Here is a 24,962-nt window from a genome sequence, read left to right as displayed (position 1 = left end):
CTGTAACACTCCACTAAGCAGCAACAAGTGAAGCCGTTGTCCATTTTCTCCCAGGCAGTTCTAGTCTTTTTATTGAAGAGTCTAATGGTGATAATTGTGAGCATTACAGATTTTCCTGCCATTAACCACACAAAGAACCTGCTGTAACGTTCCCATTGTTCTTAGTTTATATCAATCTGGAAATGAAACCATGGGATCGGAAGTTTGGAGTGCAGCTGGCCCCTCATGGGCCACACCTCTTTCATATTTGTTTGTTAGCTTGATTAATTGAGGCTACATGTGATAACTGCGGAAGGACATTATGTGTCCTTCTATAGGCTTAACCCAAAATGCCCCAAACAGTTTGGGGTTGTTTTTGGTAGCTGTTTGGAGTATTGATTGTCATTCTGGGTAATTAGTAGGACCTGATTAACAACTACTTCAGTGTCCACTGTTTTGTCCCTCCCTTGTGCTAGAGAAAAATATCTTTCTAATAATATCTTTCTAATAAAACTTTGAATCAGAAATGAACATTCACTTAAAATTCCATGTCAGAATTGAGGAGCAAAGTCTGATAGGAAAGTATAAACTGATCTACTGTAGTGGTGTATGACATGTTCCTACACTATTCAATGCTCCTCACCTCAGGCCTTTTTAATATTGAATGTCAGGCCTCAGGCAAGAAGTTGTTATTCCTGCTGGTCTGGTCAGTCATGGGAATAATCATTAGTTATCATGGTTGTGTGTTTTCTTTTTATCGTATCAATGTTTGGTAACTGCCATCTGCAATGATATATATATAGTTGTATAGTTATCTGTTTTTATATAGCTAATCAGTTTTTATATGGGTAGGATGTTTAGACTTGGAACTGGAGCTCTGTTGGAAAGATGATTAGAAATTGGAAATGATATGTCGCCTGTGTAAACACAATTTGGGCTATAAAGCTGCCTGATGGCTTTAAATGTTGTTTTCATTGCAATGACATAACAAGGTATTATTAGCCTTAGAATGATGGACAATTATGTCGTGCTCAAATCAAAACCCTGCGCTCGAACAGAGTCACAAAAGTTAGTTAGACTATAACAAGCTTAGCTGAAATGGAGGTGTTAGCTCAAGCTGTTGGAAATCACACTTGCCTCATGCTGTACTTCTCTTCACATTGAAACACTTGCCATATATAACCACTGGCTGAGACATAATCATTATTTCTTTAGCTTGTTACCGGTCATTTGTTCACTCAAAATGTCATGCAGACATGATACCATTCAGACCCATCAAATACATCTGTCTTCGATTCTACTCTATATACATATTCTTTTTCTGTCATTTATCAGACGCTCTTATCCAGAGCAACTAGGGTTAAGTGACTTGCTCAAGGGCACATCAACAGATTTTTCAGCTGGGTGATTCAAACCACCAACCTTTCAGGTACTGACCCAACACTCTTAACCGCTAGGCTACCTGCCAGATGTATTCTACTAGGTTCTATAGATGTGTTCTACTAGGTTCTGCTCTATAGACATATTCTACTCTATAGATGTATTCTACTAGGTTCTACTCTATAGAAGTATGCTACTAGGTTGTACTCTAAAGATCTATACTACTAGGTTCTACTCTATAGATGTATTCTACTAGGTTCTATTCTATAGATGTATTCTACTAGGTTCTACTCTATAGAAGTATGCTACTAGGTTGTACTCTAAAGATCTATACTACTAGGTTCTACTCTATAGATGTATTCTACTAGGTTCTATTCTATAGATCTATTCTACTAGGTTCTACTCTATAGATGTATACTACTAGGTTCTACTCAATAGATGTATACTACTAGGTTGTACTCTATAGATGTATACTACTAGGTTGTACTGTATAGATGTATACTACTATGTTGTACTATAGATGTATACTACTAGGTTGTACTCTATAGATGTATACTACTAGGCTCTACTCTATAGATGTATACTACTAGGTTGTACTGTATAGATGTATACTACTAGGTTCTACTCTATAGATGTATACTACTAGGTTGTACTGTATAGATGTATACTACTAGGTTGTACTGTATAGATGTATACTACTATGTTGTACTATAGATGTATACTCTAAGGTTGTGTGTGACTGAATGAACGGAGTGAACAAGGATTATCTGATCAATTGAAATGCCATTATCTTTCTGCTTGTCTTTTCCTTATGACTGTTCCTCAACTCCTTACCTTGAACTAAATTATGTTTTAGTTCAAGGTAAAAGTCATATTGAAAGAAATAAGGTCACATTTTACAGCCTAGGAATCTGAAAGCAACCTAGATCAGCAGTGGGTTGTTTACATAGAGATATATAGAGGACTCTAGTGCCCAAATGCCAGATTTAGCATGGGCAGGGCCATTGAGGACTGTCACCATTTTAAAGTAGTCAACTGGATGGGACTTCCAATGGGTTAAGGAAGAATCACATAATTCCATCCAGGTCACCAGGAGTCAGCCAATGAATTATAATCATGAGCAAACATTCCAAAACTGCAATTGGCAGTAAATCACCTTTTAGTTTGTTTACCAACTCATAGAAGTAGTAGAATAAGAAAATGGACTACTTCAAAATGGAGATGGCCTCATTGGCACTGCCCTTGCTCTCACAGACACCATAATGGGACGGATACAATGTTGCATCCTCTAACTATCTCTATGGTTGTTTACAGGCAGGTGAATTGACTGCTCACTAGATCTTGGGGGAGTGTCCTTGGGAGGGAATGTGGGTGTGTTCCTCTCAGACTGGTGTGGAGGAGTGCTGCTTAGTCTCCATGTCTGACCCCTCACACAGCATAGAACCACTAATGAAATCTATCATAAGGTGACTGTCACAAGGTTCCTGGTAATGACGTTGTTGGTGATAAGATACCCTAGAGGGGTATACAACAAAGCAGAATCAATGAGTTAGCCAGCTAACTCTGATAAACAACCAGAATCAACCACTTATTTTCTGGTTCATTTAGAATGCTAATCTTAGAGATGTGTTTTTGGTTGTTGAGTCAAGTAGATCATGTCCATTTTAAGCTTATCTTTCTAAAAAAATAAAAGTTATTTCTGAATATTTTGGCAAATAAGCTGGCTAACTAATTGATCCTGGTTTGTAGTATTCCCCTCCCCTCGTCTCTCATGATCTTTGGAGAGCCAAACCTCCTGAGGTAATAATGTTAACCTATATAGCCTTTTTTGATGCTCAAGTTGTCACCTTCAGAAATCAACCTTTGAACCTACTTTCTGCTTTTGAAAACTTGAGAACAATTTACTTACAGGCATCATCATTTTGCACTGAACAACAGTGAACAGCAGTGAACAGCAAATCAACAATGAAGTGTAAATTAATACAGAGACGTTGGTGTGCTGTAAGTACCATGGCTTGAATTTTTGACACTTCCTGTTTCTCAAGCACATTTTTACACTGTCTTGTTGATGTTTCCTTTGTGTCAATGGGAACCTCCCATGTTTTGCTGTGTCAATGGTAACTCTCATGTTTTGCTGTGTAAATGGTAACCGCTCATGTTTTGCTGTGTAAATGGGAACCTCCAATGTTTTGCTGTGTAAATGGGAACCTCCCATGTTTTGCTGTGTCAATGGGAACCGCCCATGTTTTGCTGTGTAAATGGGATCCTCCCATGTTTTGCTGTCAATGGGAACCTCCCATGTTTTGCTGTGTCAATGGGAACCGCCCATGTTTTGCTGTCAATGGGAACCTCCCATGTTTTGCTGTGTCAATGGGAACCGCCCATGTTTTGCTGTGTAAATGGGAATCTCCCATGTTTTGCTGTGTAAATGGGAACCTCCCATGTTTTGCTGTGTCAATGGGAACCGCCCATGTTTTGCTGTGTCAATGGGAACCTCTCAAGTTTTGCTGTCAATGGGAATCGCCCATGTTTTGCTGTGTAAATGGGAATCGCCCATGTTTTGCTGTGTCAATGGGAACCGCCCATGTTTTGCTGTGTCAATGGGAATCGCCCATGTGTTGCTGTGTCAATGGGAATCGCCCATGTGTTGCTGTGTAAATGGGAACCTCCCATGTTTTGCTGTATCAATGGGAACTTCCATGTTTTCCTGTGTCAATGGGAACCTCCCATGTGTTGCTCTTGTGTTTCCTTTATTTGGACAGGCCTTCATCCACTTCCCCTCCACCAGACAGAGACCCACGGTTTCATATACATTAGTTCTGCTTATTTACAGCTACTTGGACATTTAATTGAACTGAGCTTGCATTGTTCTTGAGATGGTCTGGGATTCTATCCCACGATGTGTTCAAACACCCCTTTATTCTTTCATTCAGTTTGAATGAATCAGCTGTAGGGTATTAACAGTCCTGAACAAGGATCTGCTCTTTCAGCAATCAAAACAAACATCAAACAAACTGTAATACTAATAATACATTGCATTTGTAGAGCGCTTTTCACTTACAGGCAGAAATTGCAAAGTTATTTACATTTAGAGCAACCATTTAAAGAAAAAAACTTTATTAAAATGGCTAAAAAAACATTAGGCGAGAAATTAAAAGATAGCTAGTGGCCTACAGTAGTACTATACAAGATACATTAAATAATACAGGAGGCAACAAGGACAAAATAATAGACCTTGAAACTAACGGACATGACCAACAGACAACACAACGTAGATCACATGAAGCTAAAGCCAGTTTGAAGAAGTGATTCTTGAGTTCCAGTGCCGTAGAATGTGTCTTTGGGACTGCAAGGAGACTGGATTGAACGTGAAGACTGTTTGCGGCTGAGGAGTTCACTGAGGTATTAGGGACCAGAGGCACTGAGGGTTTTTGAAGACTAACAGGAAGATGTTGAAGTTGATTCTAGATGAGTAGCCAGTGGAGAGAAACTAGAATGGGGGTGATGTGGGCAGATCTCTGGGTTCCTGCGAGGACCCTGGCAGCGCTGTTCTGCACAAGACACAGCCTGTGCATGCTTTTTGAGGGGAGACCACCAAGGAGGGTATTGCAGTTGAGTCGGGAGGTGAAGAAGGAATTCACCCATTTTTCCAGATCAAATTTGGAAAGAACAGGACAGAGCCGGGTGATGTTTCTCAGGTAAAATACTCTTTTTTTTGCGGTCAGAGAAAGTGAGGGAGGGGTCCAGTAACAATCCAAGGTTGGAGATGGAGAGTGGGATGGAGTGGCTGCCAAGGTTAAGGGTGGTGAAGGAACTGGTTGTGGTGTGATGGTGTGGGCAGATGAGGACTGCTTCTGCTTTAGTGTTGTTGAGTTGTAGGAAGTTGTCTTCCGGGCCTTGATTTACATTTATATTTTAGTCATTTAGCAGACGCTCTTATCCAGAGCGACTTACAGTAGTGAATGCATACATTTCTTCCGTACTGGTCCCCCGTGGGAAACGAACCCACAACCCTGGCGTTGCAAACACCATGCTCTACCAACTGAGCCACACGGGTGTCATCCAGACAGTTACTGAGGGTGTTTCTGAAGGAGAGGGAGTCCGGGGTTGTTTTATGTAGATACAGTGCATTCTGAAAGTATTCAGATCCCTTGACTTTTTCCACATTTTGTTACGTTACAGCCTCATTCTAAAATGGATTAAAAAAATAATCCTCATCAATCCACACACAATACCCATAATGACAGGTTTTTAGAAAATTTTGCACATTTATAAAAAAAACTGAAATATCACATTTACATAAGTATTCAGACCCTTTACTCAATACTTTGCTGAAGCACCTTTGGCAGTGATTACAGTCTTGAGTTCTTGGCTATGTCGCGACAAGCTTGGCCCACCTGTATTTGGGGAGTTTCTCCCATTCTTTTCTGCAGATCCTCTCAAGCTCTGTCAGGTTGGATGGGGAGCGTCGCTGCACAGCTATTTTCAGGTCTCTCCAGAGATGTTCGATCGGGTTCATGTCTGGGCTCTGGCTGGGCCACTCAAGGACATTCAGAGACTTGTCCCGAAGCCACTCCTGCATTGTCTTGGCTGTGTGCATAGGGTTGTTGTCCTGTTGGAAGGTGAACCTTCACCCCAGTCTGAGGTCCTGAGCGCCCTGGAGCAGGTTTTCATCAAGGATCTCTTGCTCCATTCATCTTTCCCTTGATCCTGACTCGTCTCCTAGTCCTTGCCGCTGAAAAACATCCCCACAGCATGATGCTTTCACCACCATGCTTTTAAATGTTTATTTTTTATTTAACCAGGTAGGCTAGTTGAGCCTGACCTGCTCCAGGGCGCTGTAGGCCATTTGCAACTGCGACCTGGCAAGATAAAGCAAAGCAGTTCGATACATACAACAACAAGTTACACATGGAATAAACAAACATACAGACAGTAATACAGTAGAAAAAAGAAAAAAAGTCTATATACAGCATGTGCAAATGAGGTAGGATAAGTGAGGTAAGTCATAAAATAGGCCATGGTGGCAAAGTAATTACAATATAGCAATTAAACACTGGAATGGTAGATGTGCAGAAGATGAATGTGCAAGTAGAAATACTGGGGTGCAAAGGAGCAAGATAAATAAATAAATACAGTATGGGGATGAGGTAGTTGGATGGGCTATGTACGAGTGCAGTGATCTGTGAGCTGCTCTGACTGCTGGTGCTTAAAGCTAGTGAGGGAGATATGAGTCTCCAGCTTCAGTGATTTTTTTTCACTGTACTGTAGGAATGGTGCCAGGTTTGCTGTAGCTGTAGCTTCACTGTAGGGATGGTGCAAGGTTTCCTCCAGACATGACACTTGGCATTCAGGCCAAAGATTTCCATCTTGGTTTCATCAGACCAGAGGATCTTGATTCTCATGGTCTGTGAGTCCTTTAAGTGCCTTTTGGCAAACTCCAAGCAGGCTGTCATGTGCCTTTTACTGAGGAGTGGCTTCCGTCCGGCCACTCTACCATAAACACATGATTGGTGGAGTGTTGCAGAGATGGTTGTCCTTCTGGAAGGTTTTCCCATCTCCACAGAGGAACTCTGGAGTTCTGTCAGAGTGACCATCGGGTTCTTGGTCACCTCCCTGACCAAGGACCTTTTCCCCCGATTGCTCAGTTTGGCCGGGCGGCCAGCTCTAGGAAGAGTCTTGGTGGTTCCAAACTTCTTCCATTTAAGAAGGATCAAGGCCACTGTGTTCTTGGGGACCTTCAATGCTGCAGACAATTTTTGCTCCGCTTCTGCAGATCTGTGCCTTGACACAATCCTGTCTTTGAGCTCCACGGACAATTCCTTCGACCTCATGGCTTGGTTTTTGCTCTCACATGCACTGTCAACTGTGGGACGTAATATAGACAGGTGTGTGCCTTTCCAAATCATGTCCAATCAATTTAATTTAGCACAGGTGGACTGCAATCAAGTTGTAGAAACATCTCAAGGATTAGCAATGGAAACAGCATGCACCTGAGCTTAATTTCGACTCTCATATCAAAAGGTCTGAATACTTATGTAAATAAGCTATTCTTTAAATATTGTTTTTCTACATTTGCAAAAATGTCTTTTTTATTTAATCCATTTTGGAATACGGGCCTAAGATGAAGCCTTCAGGGACACCCCAGGTGATCGTGGTGGGTTCTGACTTGTCATTTCCTATGAAAACATATTGTGTGCATTTGGAAAGGTAGGAGGTGAACCAGTGTAGGACGATACTGTAGAGACCTATCTATTCCTTCAATCGACCCAGGAGAATGCTGTGGTCAACTGTGTTGAAGGCGGCACTGAGGTCAAGGAGGACGAAGATGTTCGGAAGTCTACTGTCAGCTGACATGAGGAGGTTGTTTACCATGCTGACGAGGGCCATTTCTATGGCCTGGACGATATCAGTATTGCATTATTTTTTCCATGGCAAAACTGAAAACATGAAGCAGACCAAACTTATTGAATCTTAAAAACCTGCTGTATGTAAAATATTGTGTGATATAGCTTGGAAAATAAATACATGTGACTCTGGACGATAATGATGTTTGTTTCCAGCATTAGGGCTGTTTTCCTAGAGAAGTTAAATCTGCTTTGTGTTTTGTTCCTTTGCCACGATACTAAAATGTATCGCGATACAGGTATCGTCCTGGTCCTAGCTGTTTCTCTACTCTGGTTAGGCCTGAAACCGGATTGGAAATTCTCAGTCTGAGTTTACACAGGTGATGATTGCACTTCTTGTGGTGTTAATCTTTTTGAAGAAGTAGGTGGAAAATCTTCCGCAGTCCTCTGTGGTAGTCCTCTGTGGTAGTCCTCTGTGGTAGTCCTCTGTGGCAGTCCTCTGTTAGTCCTCTGTGGCAGTCCTCTGTGGTAGTCCTCTGTGGCAGTCCTCTGTGGTCATCCTCTGTGGCAGTCCTCTGTTAGTCCTCTGTGGCAGTCCTCTGTGGTCGTCCTCTCTGGTAGTCCTCTGTTAGTCCTCTGTGGCAGTCCTCTGTGGCCGTCCTCTGTGGTAGTCCTTTGTGGCAGTCCTCTGTGGCAGTCCTCTGTTAGTCCTCTGTGCAGTCCTCTGTTAGTCCTCTGTGGCAGTCCTCTGTTAGTCCTCTGTGGCAGTCCTCTGTGGTAGTGTCTGTGGCAGTCCTCTGTGGTCATCCTCTGTTAGTCCTCTGTGGTAGTCCTCTGTGGTAGTCCTCTGTGGCAGTCCTCTGTTAGTCCTCTGTGGCAGTCCTCTGTGGTAGTCCTCTGTGGCAGTCCTCTGTGGTCATCCTCTGTGGCAGTCCTCTGTTAGTCCTCTGTGGCAGTCCTCTGTGGTCGTCCTCTCTGGTAGTCCTCTGTTAGTCCTCTGTGGCCGTCCTCTGTGGCCGTCCTCTGTGGTAGTCCTTTGTGGCAGTCCTCTGTGGCAGTCCTCTGTTAGTCCTCTGTGCAGTCCTCTGTTAGTCCTCTGTGGCAGTCCTCTGTTAGTCCTCTGTGGCAGTCCTCTGTGGTAGTGTCTGTGGCAGTCCTCTGTGGTCATCCTCTGTTAGTCCTCTGTGGCAGTCCTCTGTGGTCGTCCTCTGTGGTAGTGTCTGTGGCAGTCCTCTGTGGTCGTCCTCTGTGGTTGTCCTCTGTTAGTCCTCTGTGGCAGTCCTCTGTGGTAGTCCTCTGTGGTAGTGTCTGTGGCAGTCCTTAATGGTCGTCCTCTGTGGTAGTCCTCTGTTAGTCCTCTGTGGTAGTCCTCTGTGGCAGTCCTCTGTGGCAGTCCTCTGTGGCAGTCCTCTGTGGCAGTTCTCTGTGGCAGTTCTCTGTGGCAGTTCTCTGTGGTAGTCCTCTGTGGTAGTCCTCTGTGGCAGTGCTCAGTGGTAGCAGTGTTGTATGTACAGTATGTATGTAATGTTTGAATTAATGGTGCAGATAAAACATTCAGCAGCCATGGGCCATAGAACCTCCCTATTCCTGAAAAGTGAGGCATGAGTAAATGCCACACCTTATCTTTCCCCTCCAGCCTCAGTGTTCCAGTCTGTTTCCATTCCCCGAGCTTCTTACTTTCAAAAAGGAAAGGGAAAGACAAGAATCTGGTCCCTAAGCAAGTGAATCACTGTGAAAACCCTGGTGTCCCTGTATCAGAAGACTTCAATATACCGTTGTTCAATATCCACTATTTCTAATTTTGTGTTCAGTGATTCTTGAAGCCTTATGTTCCACATAGTAATGGACAGTAAATATGTTCATTATTTCTGATCAGGTGTTCTTGTGTGATTTCCCACAGTTGACGGACTGGAAAAATGTTCTCTGGCCAACTGTGATGTTGTGGTGGGCAGCACCCAGACTCCTCCACTGAAGCAGAAGGGGAAGCTCTCCACTATAGGGAAGATCTTCAAACCCTGGAAGTGGCGCAAGAAGAAAACCAGCGCCAAGTTTCAGGACCTATCCATAGGTATGTCTGAAGTAGCCTGGATACATACTGCTTCATTATGCTGTAGCCAACTCTTCCATCGTTGTCATTCCATATGTTTTCATGTATTATGCTGTAGACAACTCTTCCATCGTTGTCATTCCATATGTTTTCATGTATTATGCTGTAGCCAACTCTTCCATCGTTGTCATTCCACATGTTTTCATGTATTATGCTGTAGACAACTCTTCCATCGTTGTCATTCCATATGTTTTCATGTATTATGCTGTAGACAACTCTTCCATCGTTGTCATTCCACATGTTTTCATGTATTATGCTGTAGACAACTCTTCCATCGTTGTCATTCCACATGTTTTCATGTATTATGCTGTAGACAACTCTTCCATCGTTGTCATTCCATATGTTTTCATGTATTATGCTGTAGACAACTCTTCCATCGTTGTCATTCCATATGTTTTCATGTATTATGCTGTAGACAACTCTTCCATCGTTGTCATTCCATATGTTTTCATGTATTATGCTGTAGACAACTCTTCCATCGTTGTCATTCCACATGTTTTCATGTCAAACATGACATGAAACTTGTGCCATTCGCTATCCTCTCACATGATTAACATCCCCACAAAGTTTTCATCTATTGGTTTGCATCTTGCGTGACTCTACCATGCCGGGCAAGCTACATAGTGTATACCCTAACTAAAGTACATCTTGTGGTTTTGACATTTTGTCACAAAATGCTAGGAGTGGTGGTAGGAGTCAGGCGCAGAGAGCAGAGGTAAGGTATAATGTCCTTTAATCTTCCCGACACAAAAATGGTCAACGCCAACACAAACGGGCGCGTGAACAAAACGACCAACCCAGAACAACGGGCACACAGTCCGGAGAGAGAAATACAAAGCGAATAGCCAACACATCAAAAAACACAACGACAGCAAAATAATCCCGCACAAACCTGGGCGGGCTAAGCAGGCTTAAATAAACACAAATCAAGACACACAATAGGGAACAGGTGCAACCAATAAGACATTACAAACAGAAAAGGAGAAAGGGGATCAGCGGCGGCTAGTAGGCCGGCGACGACGACCGCCAAGCGCCGCCCGAGCAGGCAGGGGAGCCACCTTCGGTGGGATTCGTGACACATTTCTGTAAAAATTTGAAGCTTGATTAAAAGAATATCAGCAGACTAGGGGCAGGTTTGACAGGAGTGAGTGTAATCATGGGTTTAATTTATCAAGCATCCTCCACTGTTTCTGTACTATGTATGATGTAACACAGAACTAAATGAAGTGATATCTGATCATCATATGCAGTCATGTTCAGCTGTTCATGTCATACTAGACCTGGCTTCAAATAGTTTGTTTTATTTCAAATAGTTTGACCATTTGATTGAGCCTGTCTGAATGCCAGCTGGGTGGGGCGGCTATTTAAAGAATGGCAGCTATTGGAAAGAAAAACAATACTATTGGATCCCAATTCTGTCGTCTGTGTCATCCCTGTCTGGCTAGTAGTAGGAAGGCCTTCTCAAGTTCATCTCTTGGTGTGATAATCGACTTTTGAACACAAATGCTGTTATTATTATTTTTTTACATAATTTACATATTTAATGGTCTACTTTCCCTTCTGCATCATGGCTCCATGACCCTAAGCTGTCCATCTGTCACATGGTCTGTTCTCATTTTATTCCTCTGTGTAATTTGTCACGGACTTTTATTTTATCCCTGACGTACATATAGTGCGTGTGTGTGCGTGTGTACACACTGGGTAATTTCCTACCCTGTCATTGCAAAGATCACAGAATGAATGACTGCATCTGGCCAATGATTAACTCTGCCTTGCTCATCTCCATAGTTCTGGAGAGGAAAATCTCCACGAGGCAAAGTCGAGAGGAGCTGATAAGACGAGGAGTCCTCATTCCTGATCAAGGTGAGTTACGGTGGGAAAATGAATGTAAGTAACAGTGTGCATTTGTTTAAGTCCCTCCCCCAACCCCCTGTTTCCCTCTGTGGCATTGTCATGCCAAAAACCACTCTCACAAGAGCTGCTGTCCTCTACTAACAATTTACCTGCATCAACAAGTTTGTGTTTTTATAACCAGTGGAAAACTCCCTGATGTTAGCTGTTGCTACGATGGGGAAGAAACCCAAACTGCAGAACCATCTAAGTTGTTTGTCATCCTGGTAGTCACTGAAGAGCAAGAGTAATAAGGCCCAGGAGAGGACCCTGTTGCTGCCCTCACTAACACCCCCCTCGCCCTACATTGTTACATTCTAATTTAACATTACCTCAAATCTGCAAGCATGAAAAAGGACATTTTGTTCTTAAGGGAGTTAATCTCATGGTAAACGTAAATGTCTCAAGCCAGAAGCCTCCTTCTTGTATTCCTCGTGTGTACTGTATACTGAGTGGATGTAAAATAGTAAAATAGCTTCATACCATCCCCTGCTAACTGTTAAATGTTTCCTTAGGACCAGAGGACCCAGTGAACCCTGAGACTCTAAATGGCCACGCCACGCTTAGTCTGGGGTCAGAGGAGGTCAAAGTTGACATAGAGTCTCCTGAAACGCCTTCAGAGGAGAAGACCGAAGAGTCAGAGAATTCTGAAGACAAAGCAGGTATACTGGAATGCTTTTAACATGTTTGTCTGCAAGCAGGCCAAAGCTAAATGAAATGGCATGGTCTAAATCCATTCAGTGATTGATTGAATAATGTGTCCACTAGCGCTTCCTATTTTGGCTTTGACCTCCAAGCATGAGTCTGAACAGAGCAATAACCCATCCACTGATGACCAATATTACCCTGTTAGACCTGCAGGAGTATTGCCATCTGAAGCTTTTAAAGTGTTGTGGGGGTTTCTCAATTCAATTTTTATTGTTTTTTCCATCCCATATCCATTAAGATGTCTCCATCGCTGTTCATCTTTTAGCAGATGGCTGATCGGCACAAGGCTGCACACTCCAGCAGAATGTATCCAGATACACCTTCTGTGTTAAATCCCCTTGATGCTTGGATAGAGAAATGAAAGAGTAGAAATCCCCTATTCTTAAGACCTGCAGGTCAATGTAGTCTGTCACTTTTGCAATGATCAAATGCCTTCTGTACTCTACTGATTATACCACTGGAGCCAGAGCTCTGGCCTCTTCAGATCAATAGTAAGCCACTCCACTGCTCCCCACTTAGACCAAAGACAAACTGGAATGACCGGCTAGATCTCTCTCCAACGACACATTCAGAGTGGTTTAGCTGGTCAATGCAGGTCAGGAAAACTGATTCAATTGTGTTCTCAGTTCATTACAGAGCCATTTGGCGCCCTGTCAGGGCAGATACCCAGACTATGCCTCATCTACGGTGCCCAAGCACTGAGGGCACTGTCTGGCAATAATGTGCTGCTTTAATGAATGCATCGGGAGCTTGGTCGTGACAGCTCAGATGAGTAAGAATGTGGAGAGAAATTATCCTATGTTGACCCCATAAGATATACTTTATTAGTCCATACTAGATTAACATTTGTCTTCTACTTTTGTCTCCTCCGATATAAACACACACGTTAGGTTGGAGGTCAAGTCACATCATAAAGGTTTGTTAGACCTTTCTTCATACCTCCGATATACAGTGGCTTGTGAAAGTATTCGCCCCCCCTTGGCATTTTTCCTATTTTGTTGCCTTACAATCTGAAATTAAATTGTCCTGCTGGAAGGTGAACCTCCGTCCCAGTCTCAAATCTCTGGAAGACTGAAACAGGTTTCCCTCAAGAATTACCCTGTATTTAGCACCATCCATCATTCCTTCAATTCTGACCAGTTTCCCAGTCCCTGCCAATGAAAAACATCCCCACAGCATTATGGTGTTCTTATCTAACCCGAGTACCTTCTCAAATCAAATCAAATTTTATTTGTCACATACACATGGTTAGCAGATGTTAATGCGAGTGTAGCGAAATGCTTGTGCTTCTAGTTCCGACCATGCAGTAATATCAAACAAGTAATCTAACCTAACAATTTCACAACAACTACCTTATACACACAAGTGTAAAGGAATGAATAAGAATATGTACATAAAAATATATGAATGAGTGATGGCCGAACGGCATAGGCAAGATGCAGTTGATGGTATAGAGTACAGTATATACAAATGAGATTAGTAATGTAGGGTATGTAAACATTATATAAAGTGGCACTGTTTAAAGTGTATAGTGATATATTTATTACATCCAATTTTTTATTATTAAAGTGGCTAGAATTGAGTCAGTATGTTGGCAGCAGCCCCTCAATGTTAGTGATGGCTGTTTAACAGTCTGATGGCCTTGAGATAGAAGCTGTTTTTCAGTCTCTCGGTCCCAGCTTTGATGCACCTGTACTGACCTCGCCTTCTGGATGTTAGCGGGGTGAACAGGCAGTGGCTCGGGTGGTTGTTGTCCTTGATGATCTTTTTGGCCTTCCTGTGACATCGGGTGGTGTAGGTGTCCTGGAGGGCAGGTAGTTTGCCCCCGGTGATGAGTTGTGCAGACCTCACTACCCTCTGGAGAGCCTTGCGGTTATGGGCGGAGCAGTTGCCGTACCAGGCGGTGATACAGCCCGACAGGATGCTCTCGATTGTGCATCTGTAAAAGTTTGTGTGTTTTTGGTGACAAGCTGAATTTCTTCAGCCTCCTGAGGTTGAAGAGGCGCTGCTGCGCCTTCTTCACCATGCTGTCTGTGTGGGTGGACCATTTCAGTTTGTCTGTGATGTGTACGCCGAGGAACTTAAAACTTCCCACCCTCTCCACTACTGTCCCATCCATGTGGATAGGGGGCTGCTCCCTCTGCTGTTTCCTAAAGTCCACGATCATCTCCTTTGTTTTGTTGACATTGAGTGTGAGGTTATTTTCCTGACTCCACACTCCGAGGGCCCTCACCTCCTCCCTGTAGGCCGTCTCGTCGTTGTTGGTAATCAAGCCTACCACTGTAGTGTCGTCTGCAAACTTGATGATTGAGTTGGAGGCGTGCATGGCCACGCAGTCATGGGTGAACAGGGAGTACAGGAGAGGGCTGAGAACGCACCCTTGTGGGGCCCCAGTGTTGAGGATCAGCGGGGTGGAGATGTTGTTACCTACCCTCACCACCTGGGGGCGGCCCGTCAGGAAGTCCAGGACCCAATTGTACAGGGCAGGGTGGAGACCCAGGGTCTCGAGCTTAATGACGAGTTTAGAGGGTACTATGGTGTTAAATGCTGAGCTGTAGTCGATGAACAGAATTCTTACATAGGTATTCCTCTTGTCTCCCACATGCCTTTTGGCAAACACCAAACGTGTTTGCTTATTTTTTTCATAAGCAATGGCTTTTTTTCTGGCCACTCTTCCGTAAAGCCCAACTCTGTGGAGTGTACGGCTTAAAGTGGTCCTATGGACAGATACTCTAATCTCGGCTGTGGAGCTTTGCAGCTCCTTTAGGGTTATCTTTGGTCTCTTTGTTGCCTCTCTGATTAATGCCCTTCTTGCCTGGTCCGTGAGTTTGGATGGGTGGCCCTCTCTTTGCAGGTTTGTTGTGGTGCCATATTCTTTCAATTTCTTAATAATGGATTTAATGGTGCTCTGTTGGATGTTCAAAGTTTCGGATATTCTTTTATAACCCAACCCTGATCTGTACTTTTCCACAACTTTGTCCCTGACCTGTTTGCAGAGCTCCTTGGTCTTCATGGTGCCGCTTGCTTGGTGGTGCCGCTTGCTTAGTGGTTTTGCAGACTCTGGGGCCTTTCAGAACAGGTGTATATCTACTGAGATCATGTGACAGATCATGTGACACTTAGATTGCACACAGGTGGACTTTATTTAACTAATTATGTGACTTCTGATGGTAATTGGTTGCACCAGATCTTATTTAGGGGCTTCATAGCAAAGGGGGTGAATGCATATGCACACACCACTTTTCAGTTTTTTATTTATTTGAATTTTCATTTCACTTCACCAATTTGGACTATTTTGTGTATGTCCATAACATGAAATCCAAATACAAATCCATTTAAATTACAGATTGTAATGCAACAAAATAGGAAAAATGCCAAGAGGGTGAATACTTTGGCAAGGCACTGTAAACACACGTTAGGTTGGAGGTCAGGTCACATCTTAAGGGTTTGTTAGACCTTTCTTCATTCCTCCGATATGCACATAATGCACCGACTTTATGTTCTCCACTTTTACGATTATTAGTGAGACAAATGTATCTGTCTGACTCCCTCCATCTGGGTGTTGGTAAATGACAGGAGAGGTTGCTCTGCTCCCCCTCCTCTATCCCCGTAGTGACAAATGGAAACAAAGCTACTCCAAATGGGAACCAGGCCAGAACGAACCAGGCCAGAACGTGGGAGCCCCCCCTAAAAAGCCCTAGCACTGCTCCTCCCAAATCAGCTGGTGGGTTTACAGCAGGGTGCAGGGACGGGACCTCGGGCAGTAAAAAGCTGACCAAAAGCACAGGCAAGCAAGCTTCTGCTCTGTCCCACAAACAAAACCCTCGAAACAATTACCGTGGGAGCGGTGAGTATCAGTGGTGCTGGTTGGTTGGGTGAGAGAAGCCTGTTTGCATGCAAAACTCATCTTCGCATGTGTAAGGCCTCCCTCCGTCCATCAGTCCATCCATCCTTGTCCCCCCTCAGGAATGAATGGTAGTGTCCATACAAGAATAGGCTGAGGATTTACAGTAGTTGAAAGGTTTTTTTTTTTCTTGTAGTAAAAAGGGAAGTGAGAAGAGTGTGTACAGAGAGTTGCCTGCAAAGACTTTTACACAGCAGAGCACAGCTGTCTGCCTGCTGTCTGCCTGCTGCCTGCCTGCTGCCTGCCTGCTGCCTGTCTGCCTGCTGCCTGCCTGCTGTCTGCCTGCTGCCTGTCTGCCTGCTGTCTGCCTGCTGCCTGCCTGCTGCCTGTCGCCTGCCTGCTGTCTGCCTGCTGTCTGCCTGCTGCCTGCCTCTGAGAACCCTTGCTCATGTGGTTTCTTTTTGTCTTTGTTCCATGAGGATCTGGTTCATGGATCGTTTGGTTCCCCAGGTCCTGCGTGACTATGTTGTGTTTGTGTCTGTCTGTCTGTCTGTCTGTCTGTCTGTCTGTCTGTCTGTCTGTCTGTCTGTCTGTCTGTCTGTCTGTCTGTCTGTCTGTCTGTCTGTCTGTCTGTCTTCTGTGCACATGTCTCATTTGACCCCATTAGAATAAACTATGCTACTCAGGGCCAATAGTATTGCATGTGATGGGCATGCCTGCCAAACTTTGTATTTTATGAGTTTCTTTAAAGAAATGCCATATTTTGGGCTCTCCATATTTCTGTTTTATGTCCATTGTTATCCTCTGGCTATAGTAATCTTTGAGTTCGCATTGTTCTCTTGTTGAGTGACAGTAGTTAATTTGGTTCTGTAAATCTACCAAATGGCTTATCCACAATACAACCTCTATCCACAATACGGCCTGTATCCACAATACAACCTCTATCCACAATACGGCCTGTATCCACAATACAACCTCTATCCACAATACAACCTATATCCATAATACGGCCTGTATCCACAATACAACCTCTATCCACAATACGGCCTGTATCCACAATACAACCTCTATCCACAATTACGGCCTGTATCCACAATACAACCTCTATCCACAATACGGCCTGTATCCACAATACAACCTCTATCCACAATACAACCTCTATCCACAATACAACCTCTATCCACAATACAACCTCTATTCACAATACGGCCTGTATCCACAATACAACCTCTATCCACAATACGGCCTGTATCCACAATACAACCTCTATCCACAATACGGCCTCTATCCACAATACAACCTCTATTCACAATACGGCCTGTATCCACAATACAACCTCTATCCACAATATGGCCTGTATCCACAATACAACCTCTATCCACAATACAACCTCTATCCACAATACGGCCTCTATCCACAATACAACCTCTATCCACAATACGGCCTGTATCCACAATACAACCTCTATCCACAATACGGCCTGTATCCACAATACGGCCTCTATCCACAATACAACCTCTATCCACAATTCGACCTCTATCCGCAATACGGCCTCTATCTGCAATACGACCTCTATCCCCAATATGGCCTCTATCTGCAATACGACCTCTATCCCCAATATGGCCTCTATCCACAATACGACCTCTATCCACAATATGACATTTGGAGCACCTTAAATTAAATTTGAGGTAAAAAGGCAAATTCCACTTCCATCATTCACTAAATCAGATTGCGCATTCAGATTAACAATGCCAGCAACAAACGCTGACACTACACATTCAAGTATATCTAACCAAATTATGAAAGACAAGTAATATTTAATTCTGTAAAGTGAGTGTGGAAGAGGTGAACAAATTATTGTTGTCTATCAAAAATGACAACCCACTGGTGGTTTGACAACTGGGATAGAAAATTACTGAGGATAATAGTGGACGATATTGCCACTCCCATTTGCCATATCTTCAATTGAAGCCTACTAGAAAGTGTGTGCCCTCAGGCCTGGAGGGAAGCAAAAGTTATTCCCCCACCTAAGAACAATTAAGCCCCTTTAACTGGCTCAAATAGCAGACCAATCGGCCTATTACCAAACCTTAGTAAACTTTTTGAAAAAATGGTGTTTGACCAGATGCAATGCTATTTTACAGTAAACAAATTGACAACAGACTTTCAGCACACTTATAGGGAAGGACATTCAACAACCACAGCACTTACACAAATGACTGATGATTGGCTGAGAGAAATGTATGATAAAAAGATTGTGGGGGCTGTTTTGTTAGACTTCAGTGTGGCTTTTGACATTAACGATCATAGTCTGCTGCTGGAAAAACATATGTGTTATGGCTTTACACACCCTGCTATATTGTGGATAAAGAGTTACTTGTCTAATGGAAGCCTCTCCAATATAATCAAGGTAGGACATTTGTACTAGGATTAAATGTCAGGAATTGTGAAAAACTGAGTTTAAATGTCTTTGGCTAAGGTGTATGTAAACTTCCGACTTCAACTGTACATTTAAACTCAGTTTTTCACAATTCCTGACATTTAATCCTAGTACAAATTCCCTGTCTTAGGTCAGTTAGGATCACCACTTTGTTTTAAGAATGTGAAATGTCAGAAAACTTGTGGAGAGAATGATTTATTTCAGCTTTTATATCTGTCATCACATTCCTAGTGGGTCAGAAGTTTACATACAGTCAATTAGTATTTGGTAGCATTGCCTTTAAATTGTTTCACTTGGGTCAAATGTTTCAGGTAGCCTTCCTCAAGCTTCCCACAATAAGTTGGGTGAATTTTGGCCCATTCCTCCTGACAGAGCTGGTGTAACGGAGTCAGGTTTGTAGGCCTCCTTGCTCGCACACGCTTTTCCAGTTCTGCCCACAAATGTTCTATGGAATTGAGGTCATGGATTTGGATGGCCACTCCAATACCTTGACTTTGTTGTCCTTAAGCCATTTTGCCACAACTTTGGAAGTACGCTTGGGGTCATTGTCCATTTGGAAGACCCATTTGCAACCAAGCTTTAACTTCCTGACTGATGTCTTGAGATGCTGCTTCAATATATCCACGTAAATTTTATTTTCTCATGATGCCATCTATCTTGTGAAGTGCACCAGTCCCTCCTGCAGCAAAGCACCCCCACAACATGATGCTGCCACCCCCGTGCTTCATGGTTGGGATGGTGTTCTTCGGCTTGCAAGCCTCCCCTTTTTCCTCCAGACATAATGATGGTCATTATGGCCAAACAGTTCTATTTTTGTTTCATCAGACCAGAGGACATTTCTCCAAAAAGTACAATCTTTGTCCCCATGTGCAGTTGCAAACCATAGTCTGTCTTTTTTATGGTGGTTTTGTAGCAGTGGCTTCTTCCTTGCTGAGCGTTTTACTGTGGATATAGATACTTTGTACCTGTTTCCTCCAGCATCTTCACAAGTTCCTTTGCTGTTGTTCTAGGAATGATTTGCACTTTTCGCACCAAAGTACATTCATCTCTAGGAGACAGAATGAGTCTCCTTCCTGAGCGGTATGACGGCTACGTGATCCCATGGTGTTTATACTTGCGTACTATTGTTGTACAGATGAACGTGGTACCTTCAGGCGTTTGGAAATTGCTCCCAAAGATGAACTAGACATGTGGAGGTCTACAATTTTTTTTCTGAGGTCTTGGCTGATTTCTTTTGATTTTCCCATGATGTCAAGAGAAGAGGCACTGAGTTTGAAGGTAGGCCTTGAAATACATCAACAGGTACACCTCCAATTGACTCAAATGATGTCAATTAGCCTACCAGAAGCTTCTAAAGCCATGACATTATTTTCTGGAATTTTCCAAGCTGTTTAAAGGCACAGTCAACTTAATGTATGTAAACTTCTGACCTACTGGAATTGTGATACAGTGATTTATAAGTGAAATAATCTGTCTGTAAACAATTGTTGGAAAAATTACTTGTGTCATGCACAAAGTAGATGTCTTAACCGACTTGCCAAAACTATAGTTTGTTAACAATAAATATGTGGAGTGGTTGAAAAACGAGTTTTAATGACTCCAACCTAAGTGTAAACTTCCAACTTCAACTGTATGTGGTAGTAGAGTAGGGGCCTGAGGGCACACACTTAATGTGTTGTGAAATCTGTTGTGAATGTTTTGTAATGTTTTTAAAATTGTGTAAGTGCCTTAATTTTGCTGGACCCCAGGAAGAGTAGCTGCAGCCTTAGCAGCAGCTAATGGGGATCCATAATAATTGCAAATACAAATACCTCTATCCACAATACGCCTCTATCCACAATACGACCTCTGTCTACAATACGACCCCTATCCACAATATGACCTCTGTCCACAATACGACCTCTGTCCACAATATGACCTCTGTCCACAATATGACCTCTGTCCACAATATGACCTCTGTCCACAATACGACCTCTGTCCACAATACGACCTCTGTCCACAATACGACCTCTGTCCACAATACGACCTCTATCCACAATATGACCTCTGTCCACAATACGACCTCTGTCCACAATATGACCTCTGTCCACAATACGACCTCTGTCCACAATATGACCTCTGTCCACAATATGACCTCTGTCCACAATACGACCTCTGTCCACAATATGACCTCTGTCCACAATATGACCTCTGTCCACAATACGACCTCTGTCCACAATATGACCTCTGTCCACAATACGACCTCTATCCACAATACGACCTCTATCCACAATACGACCTCTGTCCACAATACGACCTCTGTCCACAATACGACCTCTATCCACAATACGACCTCTATCCACAATACGACCTCTGTCCACAATACGACCTCTGTCCACAATACGACCTCTGTCCACAATACGACCTCTATCCACAATACGACCTCTATCCACAATACGACCTCTGTCCACAATACGACCTCTGTCCACAATACGACCTCTGTCCACAATACGACCTCTATCCACAATACGACCTCTGTCCACAATATGACCTCTGTCCACAATACGACCTCTGTCCACAATACGACCTCTGTCCACAATACGACCTCTGTCCACAATACGACCTCTGTCCACAATATGATCTCTATCCACAATATGACCTCTGTCCACAATACGACCTCTATCCACAATACGACCTCTGTCCACAATACGACCTCTGTCCACAATACGACCTCTGTCCACAATATGATCTCTATCCACAATATGACCACTATACACAATACGATCTCTTTCACAGCCACTAATAATCTTACCCTGACCCTGGCTGTGACCCCACTCTCCGAGGGTGTCTCAGGGAGAGTTGGGATATGCAAAAAATGCATGTTTATAATACACCCAAATTATTATTATTATTATTATTATTATTTTACTCTTCTATTTCTATCACATGACCACAACATTCTATAGAACGTATATATATACATTTGTTATATCATTGACTGTTAATGTTCCAGATTTAAACAAAAGGCTCATGTTCGTCTGAAGTCCCTGGGCTCGTCATTTAAAATGACAGCAGAAACAAAAACGCATAAAATACAACAGGACATCAGCCAGTTTTTGCTGTTGTTTAAAATAAACCTAATGCAGTTTCCTCTCCTCTTAGCCAAATCCTCTCATCCTAAGAAAACTGGAGGCACATCCAAGACCACGGCCCAGTCCTCATCCTCCTCATCGTCCACACCGTGTACCACAAAGATCTCCAAGGACAGGCCTGCCAATCCAACCGGGACAGAGAAGACCAACAAGCGCGAGCTCCAACTAGCAACTGACCCTTCCCGCTTCTCTGGAGCCCCCAAGGCCTCCCCAGACACAGACAGCCTACCAGGCGAGAGACAGCTCACGGGTCCTGGGGATGAAAACCAGGGGGGTATGGAGGATCCCTCTTCTGGCCCAGAGGGCAGGCCTGCTGCTCAGGATGACTCCTCTCTACCTGGGGTGGATAAAGATAATGCCTCAGGTGCTGGTCCTCAGGACCCTGGAGAGAAAGCCCCCCTTGTCAACAGCACCACTGAGGACACTTCCTTCACTGAGTCTCAAAGCGAGAGCTCCACGGATGAAGCCCTGGGGACTGGGAAAGGTAGAGGAGGTGACCATGAGAAACAGTCGGAGGATGAAGACCATGACTTAGAGAAAAATCGGAGGTATGTATCTAGTGCAGAAAAGCCTTATTATGGGGTTTCAGACAGAGAAAAAACAGCACAGAAAATGTTATTGTTCAGCAATGCCACAAAGCCACTTCATAAGGGTATGAAAAACAGAATTTGAATTACATTTATATTGTATGAACATTCTTGCAGACAGAACCATATAGTTGAAGTTTCATTATATTTGAAGTATGTTCCCAGGCTGTACTGTGGTTTTCTGCTAGCTACTGTACTCTGAACACCTACTGGAGCAGCTGAACAGATGCTTGCTGAAAATCTATATTGAGGCATGGCAATGTTCGTTCATCTCAGAGAACGACATTCATCAGAAAAGGTTGAGAGTTTTGTGGCGCATCTGTGGAGCATGGCCTTGTTTATCATGAGCACCCTGCTACAGATGTAGGATCTTAATTTGATCACCCTGTTACTTGAGAACTTTCCTGCAATGCAGGACATATTAAACTTATAGTGTGCTTGAGGTTTAAAAAGTATTCTGAAGTTTGTAATTTCCAAATGTTAGACCTGATTATCCCTTACGAAAAATCTATCAACCCCTACAAAAATGTCCATTAATTATAATCCACATAATATTTCACATTTCCTGCTTCCCTGTGGCTCAGTTGGTAGAGCATGGTGTGTGCAACGCCAGGGTTGTGGGTTCGATTCCCACGGGGGGCCAGTACAAAAAAATATATACAAAAAAATTAAAAATCATGAAATGAAATGTATGCATTCACTACTGTAAGTCGCTCTGGATAAGAGCGTCTGCTAAAATGTAAATGTCCTGTTGCTGCAAGATTTTTTTCCTTCTGTAGCAAACTGGCTCAAATTAAGATCTTACATCTGTATGCGGGAAACACACTCCGTCATATTGTACATGCAGGAATGGAAGGGAAAGTTCTTGCTGTCTCCTGCTACAAGGCTTTTGAGTTGTGCACTTTGCATCCATATAGCAGGTCTGAGTTCATAAAGTGAAGCAGACCTGGGTCAAACGCAGAAATACTTCAAAGTATTTGAGATATTTGAGGTACACTTGATGTCGCTTGAATTCTGCACTTTTGGGACCATTCCATTGGTTCCATCAAACCAGGCCAATTAAATCAAGCGCATTTCAAGTATTTGAAAGTAGTTAAGTTATATATTTGACCCAGGCTGGTAGTAACTGAAGAAAATAAAAAGGTGTCTTCCATCATGATTACTCTTACGAAACTTTGGAATGAAATCAGGTGGTATTGGTGGGAAAGCTCTTTACCGCAATCACGATTACCATAATCATACAGTATGCTTTACAAAACTCCATTGAAGGGATGATGTAAGTCTTACTGCAGGTGTAAATGGATCAGACAGTTCCAACAGGATCACGGGATGGAGCACGGTGTGGCAACCTACCCAATAACAACGTTGTTCCCTCATTGTCTGTGTTTTCCAGCTTGAGATGGTTAGCAGCATTGGGAGTCAAACAGTACTGCAGATTCAGAAGACAGCACAGCAGTGTAAAAAGCTATTCTGTGTGGAATATTGTACTGTATCATTTACTGATATACACTTATTCTCCCAGAGAAGCTGGATCATTTCCCAGGGGTATTGCACTTGGTCATGCATGGGATGTTCTCCAGTGCTGGAAGAGGGGCTTGAGTGAAACGTTTGGGAACCCTGTCTGTGATGTATGCCTTCAACCATTGGAAAGAGGATAGTTTATCTTGCATGATGCCAGGTTCATGAGGAAAAACCTTTTGGGATAGAAAAGGCCTGTTTTCACCAGCGTTTTGGTCAATACACCCTTCATCTGAATTTTTTAATCGCCATTTTCCATTATGCAACAAGGACAACAATGGACATGATAAATCAATCAATAGACAAGAATCAATCAAGTAAGAACGCTTTATCAGAGTTTTGATGATATGATTCCAGGCCTACCAATGGGATTGGTGAGAAGCTCCACAGTGTTAACCTGGAGAGCCCAGAGGTTACAGTCATCCCAGACAGCACTACGGAGTCTGACTACCAGTCCACAGTCAGCGACTCCGACTCAGATGGGCCCATCCTCTACCGAGACGAAGAAGAGGACGAGGATGAGGAGGACGAGTATACCACAAGTAAGGAATCCGTCGCAGATATAGAAGCTTACAGCTAATTGTATTCTAGCCTTTAGTCAGTCAGTCTTGTATGCTGTCCAGCCTTTGCAACAAATTAATCCATAGCCACTAGTGCACTCACTGCAAAACGTGAAATCTAAGCAAGCCTAAATATCTTATATTGAGGAATAATTAACTTAAAATAAGTGTTGTTCTTTTCTTACCAAGCTAAATTATCATACAGCAGATCTTTTTGCTTATTTTATTTTATTTTATTAACCAAGATATTTTAATTGCCTTAAGGTAAAAAATCTTGAAAAATATCTTAATTTTGCTTATTTTAATTAACAACAAAAAATGATCTGCCAATGATGTGAGATAATTTAGCTTGGTAAAAAAACAAAATAAACATATTTTAAATGAATTATCCCTCTATTAGATATTTAGGCTTGCTTAAACTAGACGCATGGACTAGACGCATGGACTAGACGCATGGACTAGACGCATGGA

At 43.0% G+C, this 24,962-nt stretch overlaps 1 protein-coding gene across 4 annotated transcripts in view; it reads left to right on the top strand.

Annotated features, from left to right (window-relative positions):
• Positions 1-24,962, top strand: part of LOC115152848 (phosphatase and actin regulator 2) — a 77,596-nt gene that overhangs the window by 37,591 nt on the left and 15,043 nt on the right. For 3 of the 4 annotated variants that reach the window (XM_029697725.1, XM_029697727.1, XM_029697726.1), the window contains exons 2-7: positions 9,607-9,774; positions 11,602-11,676; positions 12,219-12,365; positions 16,025-16,258; positions 21,837-22,374; positions 24,289-24,473. In XM_029697725.1, coding sequence (XP_029553585.1) covers positions 9,607-9,774; positions 11,602-11,676; positions 12,219-12,365; positions 16,025-16,258; positions 21,837-22,374; positions 24,289-24,473 — 1,347 coding nt within the window. The remainder of the gene's footprint in view (positions 1-9,606; positions 9,775-11,601; positions 11,677-12,218; positions 12,366-16,024; positions 16,259-21,836; positions 22,375-24,288; positions 24,474-24,962) is intronic. The other variant, XM_029697728.1, reaches the window with a different exon arrangement.

The sequence above is a fragment of the Salmo trutta genome, chromosome 18 (assembly GCF_901001165.1).
Source record: "Salmo trutta chromosome 18, fSalTru1.1, whole genome shotgun sequence".
In the NCBI taxonomy this organism is placed as follows: Eukaryota; Metazoa; Chordata; class Actinopteri; order Salmoniformes; family Salmonidae; genus Salmo; species Salmo trutta.
The sequence above is the reverse complement of the archived record's forward strand: the minus strand, read 5'-3'. Positions and strand labels throughout refer to the sequence as shown.